The sequence below is a fragment of the Phaenicophaeus curvirostris genome, chromosome 5 (assembly GCF_032191515.1).
Source record: "Phaenicophaeus curvirostris isolate KB17595 chromosome 5, BPBGC_Pcur_1.0, whole genome shotgun sequence".
In the NCBI taxonomy this organism is placed as follows: domain Eukaryota; kingdom Metazoa; phylum Chordata; class Aves; order Cuculiformes; family Cuculidae; genus Phaenicophaeus; species Phaenicophaeus curvirostris.
Window position 1 is genome coordinate 17,467,783 of NC_091396.1, and position 13,894 is coordinate 17,481,676.

General features: G+C 39.6%; 1 protein-coding gene across 2 annotated transcripts in view; it reads right to left on the reverse strand.

Annotated features, from left to right (window-relative positions):
• KCNQ1 (potassium voltage-gated channel subfamily Q member 1) overlaps positions 1 to 13,894 on the reverse strand; it is a 367,210-nt gene that overhangs the window by 308,942 nt on the left and 44,374 nt on the right. For both annotated transcript variants that reach the window (XM_069857818.1, XM_069857817.1), the window contains exon 2: positions 9,584 to 9,674. In XM_069857818.1, the coding sequence (XP_069713919.1) occupies positions 9,584 to 9,674 (91 nt within the window). The remainder of the gene's footprint in view (positions 1 to 9,583; positions 9,675 to 13,894) is intronic.

Genomic DNA, 13,894 nt, shown 5'->3' on the forward strand with positions numbered 1-13,894 from the left:
ATGAGCTTGAGGAAGGTCGCTCTTCCCAGAGCCTATATTCGCCTTGTAGAGTTTATGCCCCAATAAATACTTGGTGCTTCATAGACATCTTATCTAAATGTACGATAAAGTACATAACCTAATGGAGACAAATGCTGAATTCTGATTCCTTTACTCACAGTGACATAGCCGCAGACTATTTTTAATGAGTGTTCAGGTAAGCCACCACAGCACTCCAGGCACAGAAAACCAAGAAGAGGGAGGGATTTTTTCTTCACATATCTTAGAAAGGGCATAAATGGAAGTAATCAACTTTCTGCATTGAATTTATCAAATAGAAATACATCATCAGATACACACAAAATCACATACAGTCTCCAGTGTAGCAGACTAAAATCAGAATTCCAGAACCTTTGAACTTGCTAGAAGAAATGTAGACAATACATATAAAAACCAATTTTCTTCTTTATAAAAAGCACTCATCATTCTTATCATCTACATCTAGAAGTCATTTTTGGTGGTAACTCTGGACAAGTGTAGCCAAATAAACTTTGTCTTTTTTTCCCCACTGAGAAAAGAAACATCTAAGATAATAGCACAAGCATACCTGAAAGGACATAACATACAGGAAATTTTTCAGTGTGTTAACAATTTCAGTATGTCTTTCTTGTACATGCAAATATTTATCCAATTCATTTCACTGAAAGCTTTAGTTGTTCTCACTTTTTTTCTAAAAGCCATCCATGTGATGAGAAATCAGTAAGGACAAACAGTCTGAATTTTGGGGCCACAACCACGAAGTGGCATGAGTTGTCTCTGGCAGCAACATTTACTCTGCCTTTTTCTTCCACATCTCTCTCCCAGCATTATTTTTGTTGATTAGTCGTATAAAATTCTACAGGTCCATGTGAAAAAAACCATCTCTTTAGCAATTCACTTCTTCCAAAAGATATTTTTATCTATTTCAGGACATCATCCAAGGTGCAATTCCAGGCACCTCAGATGGGACACAGCATGGTACAATGCTGCCCTCTACAGATTTTAAAGGGAAACCGTTGCTGCCCTCTACAAGTGTTTGATTTTTACCATAGCACATGTAAAAACAAAAAGCAGCTCATCCTTCTCTTATTAGCCTTACCAGTTTATTCCTTCCATAGTACCTCGTCATTCCTTCCTAGCATACCTCTTTAGGTCAGACTACACTAAACAATAACAAAAGTCTTACAGGCTTCTTGTTTGGTTGTTTTTAAAGCCCATTTAATTAAATTTTTCAGCTGTCCCTAACAGACAATCTTATTTCCACTTCAGAAGCATCTGATTTGGCTCTCTCAAACCTGTTCAGAATGAACATAGAGCAGAATCTAAGCTGGACTAAAAGCACATTCTTGCAAACTTCTGAACCAAATCAATTAAATCCCTTTAAAATCACATTTACAATAAACACAATTCTCCTACGCAGACATGGGGAGTTGACAAGGGATTGCTTTGCAAACAGCTGGAACAAGTTAAGATGTTACTACCAGCAGCATTTCAAATCAACACAACTGATTTTGCAATGAAGCAGATCAGAAGCTCTCACGTTATCTCCCAGCACAGCTCAGCTACAGACATCAGAACCACAGACTGAAGTACAGTGAGAAAAAAATAGGCTCAGATTCAGAGGAAGCCCCTTGTTCCAGCTACTGAACTATATTGTTACCTGATTAAAAGGTGGGAGGGAGATTTCAATTTCTATTCACGTTTCCTGAGCCTTTGAATTACTCATATTTGGTCTTTCTTACTACAAGTTAAAATGTAGAGAAGCTGACTGTAGATGAAAGCTGGGATTCTCAACTTCAGCTATCAGTGGAATGACAGAAAGGAAATACTGCAGTGAGTGATCTCCTGCACAGGTCTATGTGCAGGCCCATCAATGGAAAAGAATAGAAGGGCACCAGATCACCATACCATACACAGATTTTCTACACCAGCTGACCTTGCTGGTCAGACCAGGGGACATAGCTGTGGCTACAAAGACAAATTCTTCACTTTCTCAGCTACAGCTGTTCTTCAGAGAGAGTTTGTAGGCTATGTCAGTAGAGCCATCACCAGGCATCCTTTGCAAGTATTAATCCCACCTAATCTTTCAAAAGGATGAACATGCACCAATGTTTCGATTATGAGTCTCTGTCTAACCCTTCTTAACCAAGGAAGGGAATAAGAAAAAAACAAACACACTGGAACCACTTCAGACTATTTGAACCTAACTGTATCCTGGGGTGCATCAAAAGAGGTGTGGCCAGCAGGTTGAGGGAGGTAATTCTGCCCATCTATTCCATTCTTGCAAGACCCCACCTGGAGAATTGTGTCCAGTTCTGGAATCCCCACAGAAGAAGGATATGGGACTGCTGGAACGAGTCCATTTTCTGGACTACAAAGACTATCAGAGGGCTGCAACACCTTAACTATGAGGACAGGCTGAGACAGTTGGGGTTGTTCAACCTGGAAAAGACTCTGGGGAGACCTTATAGCGGCCTCCCAGTACCTGAAGGAGGCCTACAAGAAAGCTGGGGAGCAACTTTTTACAAGGGCATGTAGTGATAGGCCTTGAGCAGCCTCATCTAGTGAGAGTTGTCACTGCCCATGGCAAGGAGACTAGAACTGGATGATCTTTAAGGTCCCTAGTATGATTTCCTGTGAAGACCATCTTCAGAATCCTAAATTGTAAGTATTTTTCTTTCTTTCTCACAAGGCCCACAAAACACTGCAGCAAACAAAACCCAATGTTTATACTCAAACCAAATGATTATATTAAAAAGAGAAATAAAATCTAGCTTTCTCATAGGCCTACCAATCACCCAGAACTATTATATTTTATCTAATTTGACAGTTTTTGCTATTTAGAAACTGTTTAATCTCTTAAGTAAAAAGTATGCTGATGTAGAAAAGTAACTCAGAAAACAAAGTTGGAAAGAGCTTATACTTTCATCGTAAAAACATTCCCTTCCTTTTTTATTTTTTCTTGGAATCAATATTGAAATGAGATTCCTACAAGAAAATAGCTTTTTCAGGCACACTAAATATCCCTTGGATCAGCAGAATATTTAATCCCCTTGGATCAGGCACTTGGATTTTCTTAGATCACGCTGAGATAACAGCATTCTGCTGTGTTCTGGCACCATAAAATCCTTGCTTATGAAAATAAAAGAAAAATATGGCCTCTCTGGGAACATATATCTCTGAATTACTTTTTTCCATAGTTTAAATAATGTAGTCTCAAAATCAATTTCTACACAGATATACCACATTCTCTTCATGAGTAATGGCAAAAGCTCTCCCACATCACTATTTTAAATGGGCCAAGTGTACATATACTCTTCAAAATTATGATCCTTTCACAGTCTTGGCTCAGGCTCCAGCTCATGCTGGGAAAGTGCCAACCAGTAACTGGAGTCAAACCCCTCCAAGAGCACCATCTAGTGAAAAAAAGATAAAATAAACACATGCAAATTTAAACAGTTTTCACTGCATTCTGGAAACTAACAAAAGGCCAATTCTCTCCTAATCTCCCATTACAACTGCATTTAGGTATAGCTTTCATCAAGGCTCTTTGCCTTGTGCAGTGTGTTGACAAGTAGAGAAAGATTCAACTGCTAATTGTAAGCTTTCTGTCTAGAATTGGAACACCACTTGGAACACATATAAACTTTCCCCTGCTTATTTTTCCAATGTTATGGTTGCAATTTTCTTATTGTTATGAAAACCAGAAGCATTTTTAAAATGCTTTAAAATTACTGATAACATAACATTTTCTAATCCCTCTGCTGTTAGTGGGAGGTGATATTTATAAGACAAGCAGCTCCAGAAAAAAAAGGATATAATATGTACATATACTCTCAACAAACTTTATAGCTTTTTTTTTTCCATATAATCATAACATCTTATACCTATTTACAAGAAGGGCCAGAGGGAGGATCCAGGAAACTACAGGCCTGCCAGTCTGACCTCAGGGAAGGTTATGGAACACGTCATCTTGAGTTCTATCACACAGCACACGCAGGACAACCGGGTGATCAGGCCTTCTCAGCATGGGTTTATGAAAGGCAGGTCCTGCCAAACTAACCTGGTCACCTCCTGTGACAAGGTGACCCACCTGATGGATGAGGGAAAGGCTGTGGATGTAGCGCACATGGACTTTAGTAAAGCCTTTATACTTAAGAAACTGGCTTCCACTAACCTGGACAGGTGCACCCTCTACTGGGTTAAAAACTGTCTGGATTGACCGGCCCAGAGTAGTGGTGAATGGAGCTAAATCCAGCTGGAGGCCTCTCACAAGTGGTGTTCTGCAGGGCTCAGTGCTTGTTCCAGTTGCTGTTCAATATCTTTATCAATGACCTGGATGAGGGGATTGAGCGTATCCTTATCAAGTTTGTGGATGACACTAAACTGGGAGGAAGTGTCGATCTGCTGGAGGGTAGGGAGGCTCTACAGAGAAATCTGAACAGGCTGGATCAATGGGCAGTGGGATGAGGTTTAACAAGATCAAGTGCAGGACTCTGCACATAATCCCCATGCAGTGCTAAAGACTTGGGGAAGAGTGGCTGAAAAGCTGCCTGCAGAGAAAGATCTGGATGTGTTGGTCGACAGCTGACTTAACATGAGCCAGCAGTGTGCCCAGGTGGCCAAGAAAGCCAGTAATGTCTTGGCTGATATCAGAAACAGCGTGGCCAGCAGGACCAGGGAAGCAATCCTGTCCTTGTACTCAGCACTGATGAGACCGCACCTCGAATACTGTGTTCAGTTTTGGGCCCCTCACTACAAGAAAGACATTAAGGTACTGGAGCATGTGCAGAGAACATTGACACTGGTGAAGGGGCTGGAGAATAAGTCTTACAAGGAGCGGCTGAGGGGACTGGGGTTGTTTAGTCTGGAGAAGAGGAGGCAGAGGGGAGACGTTTTTGCTCTCTACAACTACCTAAAAGGAGGTTGTAGCGAGGTGGCTGTTGGTCTCTTCTCCCAAGTGATAGCTAATAGGACAAGAGGGAATGGTCTTAAGCTGTGTCAGGGGAAGTTTGGATTAGACATGAGGAATAATTTCTTCACAGAAAGGGTTATCAAGCAGTGGCACAGGCTGCCCAGGGAGATGATTGAGTCACCATCCCTGGAGGCATTTAAAAGGCAGGTAGATTAAGTGTTTGAGGATATGATTTAGTAGTGAACAGGCATGGTTGGAATTGATGATCTCTAAGGTCTTTTCCAACCTAATGATTCTATGATCTTGCAGGACTATATTATTGAAGCATTAAATTCATTTTCATAATAAAAAGGCACACTCATCTTCTATCTGTAACTTCAATGTGACCCGTCTCCCTGGTTTCAAATAGACTATCTGCTCACATTGTACAGGTGCTTAGATCTTTCACAGGATCAGAGTGAAATGCTTTAGCTGCATCTTGGAAATAAAGTAGTATAGCTCCTACTATTGTGTTTTCAAGGGTCTTGTACGAATAGTTTTTCAGTCAGGAGGAACAGATTCTGTACTTTTCGCAACAAGAATCTTTAATGCTATACAACTCACAAGTGGGACGTAGAAGGGATTCTATAACAACAGCAGCTTGCAGATAAAACACATATTTTTACAGTTATTCCATTCCATTTCCAAGATGAATCAGATTTACAGTGTCCATGCACAAAGCTCATCTAATCAAACTTGCTCAATAATGAGGCTGTTCAGCTCAGCATATCCACATGCTAACTCTGTCTTTCTAGACATTCAGCAGGATATAGTAATTTCTTGCATTTCCAGACCTATGGCTGCCTGGTCAAAGCCTCCCTTCTCAAAAATACAAGTAGTCCATAAATCTCAATTAGGCAAAATTTCAAAGCACATTTGGTGCAACTAACTATCTCAGCCTTATATTTGATGCACTACAAAGCATAATCCGTTTACAAAGAATTCTACTCCACATAGGGGATCACATCTAAGTAAAAGGCAATCTGCTTTTAACAAAGCTTCCATAATTTTCCTTTTGGAATGCAGATACAGAAAGGTGGACTCAATTTTATAATCATCAAAAGAAAAGAGTTCAAAGGTCTCAAAGTTTTACTTTCATTATTTTAATCTCTCAGAGCACAGAGTAATCCAGTATAACTCAAGTTGCATGGAATAACTTGAGGTTTCACAAACTTCAGATTCCACATGGCCAAAGATTGCCTGCTTCTCAATGTCCCAGTTTAGCCCAGACAGAAAAGCCTTCCTCCAGATTCCCATACTCCTCCTGGGAGACTGTTTGACAATCAACTTTTTTGCCCTTCTCTGCCCAACTACAATGACATTGTTACAGAGCTGCACCATCTGGCTCCAAATTGTTGGGGTATAACTAAAAGTCCCTCAACAAACACAAATAAGAAACTAATTCCTACCACAAAGCAGTAGAAAGAGTGCTCTCCTAAGCTTTAATAAGTCTTCTTACACCATCATTTGAGTTTGGAAGCTTGCACTGTGTTTTATACTGTTTTGGTTCTATAATGCCTGTATTCTTTCTTTTACTTCTTTCTTTTATAGTTTCTCTTCAACAAGTCATCTGTGATTAACTCCTCACTTAAGAATTCATAAAATCATAGAATGTTTTGGGTTGGAAGGAAAGAATTAGGAAGAATTTCTTCATGATGAGAGTAGTGAGACACTGGATTAGGTTATCAAGGGAGGTTGTGGCTGCCCCATCGCCGGAGGTTTTTAAGGCCAGGTCAGATGGGGCCTTGGGTAACCTTATCTAGTGGGATGTCCGTGCCCATGGCAGGGGAGCTGGAACTAGATGATCTTTAAGGTCCCTTCCAACCCTAACTATTCTATGATTCCATATAGATTCAGCCTTCTGGGCTGCAAGCACACATTGCCGCCTCATGTCAAGCTTCTCATCAACCAGCACTCCCAAGTCCTTCTCCGCAGGGCTGCTCTCAATCACATCATCCCCCACTGTGTACTGAAATCAAGGACTGTCCCAACCCAGGTGTAGGACCTTGCACTTGGCTTTGTTGAACCTCACGAGGTTCTCAGAGGCCCACTTCTCCAGCCTGCCCAGGTCCCTCTGGATGACATACTACCCTTCTGGTGTGACAACTACACCACTCAGCTTGGTGTCATCTGCAGACTTGCTGAGGGTGCACTCAATCTCACTGTCTATATCATCAATGAAAATATTAAACAGCACTGGTCCCAGTACAGACCCCAGAAGAACACAACAGGTCACAGATCTCCATCTGGACATTGACCCATTGACCACTCTACTCCCTGAATGCCACCATCCAACCCATTCCTTATCCACTGAACAGTCCATCCATCCAATCTGTATCTCTCCATTTTAAAGAGAAGGATGTTGTGGGGGACCATGTCAAAGGCGTTGTAGAAGAGCAGATATATTACATCCATTGCTTTTCCCATGTCCACTGATGTAATTTCCCCATCACAGAAAGCCACCAGGTTGGGCAGGCAGGATTTGCCCTTGGTGAAGCCGTGCTGGCTGTCTCTAATCACCTCCCTGTCCTCCATGTGCTTTAGCACAGCTCCTGGGAAGATCTGTTCCATGATCTTCCCAGGCACAGAGACGAGGCTGACAGGTCAGTAGTTCCCAGGGTTGTCTTTTCTACCCTTTTTAAAAATGGGCGTAATATTGCTTTTCTTCCAGTCACCACATTCCAGTCACTCATTCAATTACATCTAATTTTAATAGCCTGTTATGATGTATTAGAGTGGAAGTAAAACCCTAAATTAAGAACAGAATAGGAAATTTTACTGGGTAGACACCAACAGGAACCAGAATCTGCATTTGTATTGGTGCTGCCAAGTGCTACAACTCCTTTGAAATCCCACCAAAACTGGGTAGAGCAGAGAGCATATTTGCCCGTCTACTGGTTTGGACCAATGTGTCACCTTAATACCCTTAAATTTCTTGAAAACTACCACAGTTAATCCTTTAAGAAAACAATATCAAAACATGCCAATATTGAACAAACAAACAACCTCTGAATTCTCAAGAAACCACAATAGTAGGATTTCAATGCTAAAAATTAACCATAGTTTTTCTGATGATGCAGAACAGGAACACTGATTCATGCTACTTACAAAGCAAGGTAAAACAAACAGAATAGTATGAACACCCAATATGTACTGTATATTTAATACATTGAATGTAATCCTGAATGAATGAGTTACACACAGACAGACAATACATACTCCATGTGGCATGAACAAAAAAATATGAGTTCCATGATTTTGGAGGGCTGGTGAATGAAACATCACTGGTTATGTTATCACTAGACATTACTTCACTGAAAAAACGCACATGTCCAATATTATGATATATTGCAAAGATGAGTGAGGTATTATCACAAGTTAAAATCACCGTAGAAACTGGCAGAAGTGGCCAAAACTACTCGTCGTGGATTAAAAAAAACCACAAAACAGAAACACAAGCAAGAAACAAAAAATATCAACTTAAGTCTGCACAAAAAGAAAACTCCAAACCACAAAACAGAAAAGGTACTGGATGCAGCAGAGATACATGTAAAGACTCTCTTAGACAGCAACTAATTATAATGTTATGCCTAGGAGTTAAAATATCTTACAAGTTAGTTAAAAATAATACAACAGGTGTGAAGATACCTTCAAAAGAAATAGTGTGATTGACACTAAATTTAATATACTATATTCTTATTCTTACAGTATAGTATAAACTTTAGCAATTGAATAGATAAATTGACAAAATTTATAACAAAAATTATGGGATCTTTAAGTGAACTTTTTCATGTTAATATTGATATCATACATAATAACAGTATTATCAGTGTACTGTTACAAGACCTATTTTGAAAAAACTTTTAAATTGCTACTCAGCATTTTCTCAATAAAGTGACAGTGTTTTCACAATTAAAATAATGGTCAAACAGAGAGAAATAAATGATTTAGCAAGGAATATACCTCCGCTGAGATACAACAAATCTGTAATTGTTTTGTACCTTTAAAATCATGCCTCTCCAACTTCAAAACAAAGGATCTTTGATGAAATCTAATCTGGCAGGACAGTAGCACACTTGGAAAATTTCTTGATACATACCTGTTGCAGCACTAGTGTACTATAAACAAAAGGTAACTCTGTTTTCTCTATTCAAGGGTGAGTGCATTGGACAAGCAGAGCAAGCTGTCTTAACTCTAAAGTCAATGAAAACACATGAGTTTTCTGCTTGTGAAAACAAGCTGGATCTGATATCAAGTGAAAGAAAGGACTTCCACTTGCTTTTCTTCCCCTCTATGGCCAGGCATCTGGTCTCTAGTAGGGCAGAAAAATGGATTAACCTGAGCAATATGACGGATTTGAGTCTAATTACAACAGCTGTGTGTGTTGGATGCTACACAGATGCCCTTAGTATAGGACCTATAGGGCAAAACCTGGGTTTTTTGCTACCATGACTTTTTGTGGCTTTACAGAGTCATTAGGGAAAAGTAGAAAAGCCTCTTGTCAAGTAAAGCATTAGGAACATTCTGCTCAATATGGTATTAGCTCAGGAGATCAGAATTTGCACATGAGGAACAAGCTCACATCAATCACATTAATGTCCACATACATACCATCCAAAACAATGTCCCTGTTGCAAGAGCTGCATACTGTTCAATCGTAGAAAGCACACTGAAGATAAGGCATATCAGCACAATAAGGAAGCTGTAAGTGAAGAAAAAAAAAAAGAATAAGAATCATAGAATCATAGAATGCAGTCTAGTTAGAACCTAGAGTGAGGACAGATAATTATGCCATTACAAATTATCTGTACACACAGAAATGTTATTGGTGCTGGATTACCTTAAAACACAGCGGGTAGCTTTTGAGGGAAATTATGTTGGATCATTTATTTCTCTTCAGATGCTGAGTTTTTGGGTTGGACATCATCACGCAAAACTGCACAAGAACAGAACTGCACTTTAGCCTACCTCTAAGACTTGTTTCCTAGCCCCTCAGGAGAGCAACAGTCCTTGGTTTTTCCCATTCTAAGGGCTACTACAGCTGAATGACCATGATACAACACTCCCAACGTGTTTCAAGTATTTGCCCTTTTGCTCTTTCAAATTCTAATGAGCAGTAAAGAGAAATCCCAACTAAGCCAGAGCTTAACAGACTTTGCCCACGCTGTCTTTTGTAGCCAGTCCTCAAAAGGCCCAAGATAAATAAAATCTGACATTTGTCACCTGAAAGACAACATAAAACTGGTTCAATTTTTAAATAAAACAAAATTTCAAAGCAATCATCAGACAGTGGGAATACATGGGTTTGTTTCCTGGGCCCCACTGCACGAGTGAGTTTTTAGGGAGGGAGTCCTAGTTCCTAAAGTAAGATTCAGGACAGCTAGGGAGTTGCAGCAAATTCAGCTCAGCTGCTTGTAGCTCCCAGCAAGCCTCTTCCCTTGGGTGGGGAGCAAGGCTGCCTAGTCCCACAGCCTCTGACTTGAAACCCCTTCCCTGAGCAGCTTTATCTATGCCCACCACCCCACAGGACTGCCGTTTGCCTTAAAGGAATTTAATGCATATAGGAAGCGAAGACCCAAACTGGATGCTATCCACTACACACTAGGCATAGGCAGCTTCCAGTTCCCAAACAATTGCATGTTTCTTTTTAAAAGATGACATGAGCAATGAAGACTTAAAACATTCACTTATAATAGACAGAGTTAGTTGTTAAGGGATATTTTTCACAGTTCTGTTGAGACAAGGAACACCAGTCCCTTGCACTTGGCAGAAAAGTGCTGCAAATTCCAGTAACTAAATCACCCTTCCTCACAGATCTGTAAAATGTTTAATCAGTTTTTTTCCTTGGAAAAACAACAGCAAAAAAGAATTGATACAATGAATAAAACTGAACTGGAGAAATATTAAAATAGGACATCAGTGGCTGCAAATTGGCATGGCTCAGCTGAAGTCACCCAGAGCCTTTACTTTTTTCACATTACTGAGAACTCCATTGAGCGGAACTTATGAAAGGCCAAGCACTCAAGGAAAGAAAAATATGCTAAGCTAGACATTATAAGCTAGATTGCCTCATGATCACTTTAAAATACAGTGCATTAAAGTCCAATGAATGCAAGGACAAATGATATCGTAAAAACACATTAAAAAATGTGGAAGGGAAGTTTGCAGGTACTTTGGTACAAAAATCAAATTAGTAAGTGTTAATGAATTGAAGTTAATAGGATAAAGATTATCACATACCAACACAAACACACACATGGGGAAATGCTTTTACCAAAGTAAAGTAGCAATATGTGGGTGCTTTCAATTTATCTCTAAAATCTTCACATTTCATCTTGTATGTCTAATTTTGGTCACTCTTAAATAGAAGTAAGGCATGTAGACAAGGCAGGGAAATGTAAAGATGAGCCATTAATTTGAAACATAACATAAATACTCCTCAAATGTCCAGCCCTTCTATCTGCAATATTTCCACAATTCTTTAAGACCAATACACATGACAACATGAACAAAAATAGGTTCAGTTACACAGACGTAGTTAAGGGTCTCTGGATAAAAATTCCAACATACACAGAAGTGCCTGTTCAAAGCAAACAACGAGTTGGGTGGGGTGGTGTAAACTGTCTGAATACACCTTGAGCAGCAACAATTAATACTTATCCTATGCCTCAGTAGTAACAAACTTGTTAAAAGTGTTAACTCGGCCAATACATAAAACCACAAGAGGGCACCAAAGCAAAGACTATCCCGCTTCTGTATTTTTTCCCAAACAAACGTAACTAATGAGAACCTAATAAAGATTAAAGGTGAAAGTTTCTGTGCTTAAGTAACAGGAAGATAAACTTAAGATAAATAGTTTGCCAAAACTCTTTGCTTATTACTATTAGCAAAATTGAAGGCCGATACAAGAACTGCATCAAGTGCCAGTCACCTTCTTCTATGGGTGTTGATGCACATGGATACATTTCTTTTTTTTTTTTTCAACACCAGAACTGAAGCACCAGACAACTTCATACCCACTAATACACATTATGTCAATTAAAACAGAGAGGTTCAGTCAGATAGTGCTGCTTCTTGTCCGTTTCTTTGACATTACAGGGAAGATGACCACAAGCCTCATTAGGACAGCCATGCCAGTGGAGCAGCACAGCTGCTACAGGTTAAATCAGATGCTACTGGTTTATCCAGTTGCATCAGCCACTCTAGAACACTTTGCTAAGTATATAGACCCCTGATGATTTCACCACCTGTACTCGGGCAGAACAAACATTCACCACTGCATCTGCCCTAATAATTCCAGTATAATACCTTTTTTCCTCTAAAGGGGAGACAGACACTGAATTTTCTTTAACTCCAGCAGTCAGAAAAGGCTTAGTCTCTTGGAAACCATCAATCTTTTACCCCCTGAAACCCATTGCTTGTTTCCCCTATATGCACAAATGTGACTATCTTCAAGAAAGGAAGCAAAGCAATGAGGAGTTCAGGTTTTCATCAGCTCTGATCTAACTTAAGATTGTGGGGCCAAGCAAGCGTTGGCAATATCATGTGATACTGCCCGTCCCAGGTTACGAATTGGCATCTGCCTGCATGTAGATAAATCACAGATGCATCAGTAGATGCAGTCAATAATACTTGTCTTTGTGGTTAACTCATATCTAAGAGCGCTATGTTTCTTCTAACATCAAGAATTTTGCAAGTGTCTGGTCATCCTGTACTTCTGGATGTGAAGCCACTATTAAAATAGTGTGGACACTAACAGTTACAAAATGGCAAATGTTTTCAGCGGACCAGGACAAGGGGACCTGTTTCCTCTCAGCCAGCCAGCATTGTTTTCACTAGAAGACAGTTTCTGTGGTTCTTTTCAACTCAGTTTTTACAGACACTATATATGTGGTGGAGTCATACACAGATGTGGAACTATCTAAGTGTGTATGAAACAACATCAATATGCAGCCCTCCAGTAACACGTCAAGCCCATGTACATTCAGGTCTGTGTATGTCCTTGGGATGTGTGCCTATGCTATACTACCCATTAAAGAGAAAAGCACATACATAGACACAGGTGTCTATAGTCACGTGAGACAGCATGTGCATAGATGTGTGTATGTGGGCAAACATAACATAAGTAATACAATTCAGCTTACTTCATGAAGTTAGCAAGATGATTTAGATACTTTTTTTATCTGAAACAGGTTTAAGAAGAATCATAAAGCTGACAAGTAAACACGATCAGCTGCTATATATGCTATACTTTACAATATATAGGAAATATATAAGAGCTAAAGGGGGATTTAATGGTTCCTGACTATTCCAAACTTTATTTAAACTTTCAGAACAGATTCAGATTTAGGGTTTTTTCACTGACCTCAGTGGTAGCTGCAGAAACGTGACACATTACACGTAGCTCTCCGTACTTTGCAGCATTTAGCCCTGAGCTGCTGCTTTTTATCCTGTACTTAACTATGGTTTTAGAACATGAGCATGTCTTTTTTTGTGAGTTGAAACAATGTGTGGAATGAACAATGTGAGGCACAATTAACCACTTACTGAGAGATAACAATGCTCATTTAGTAAATATCACAGGTAGGAGACCTGGTAAAGTTTCATAAAATATGGCCAGTGATACAATCAGGAATACTTAAAAAAAAATTCATGAGACAAGCTGTAAGTATCTACTCATCAGATTATATTAGTATCATGCACGTGCAGCTGTCAACATCAAAACCAGTATTAAAATGTGGGTAGATTTTATTCCTTTCAGTGTTCCTTACATACTCTCAGGGAGAGTCTTTAACTTGGAAAAAGCTAGTATTAGCTGAAACCTCAAAAACATTTAATAGACAGGAAGATACAAAGTTCAGTTCAATTTATATAAACCCAACTTGAGAGGATAGCCAGTGTCACATAACAGCTGGCTTAAGT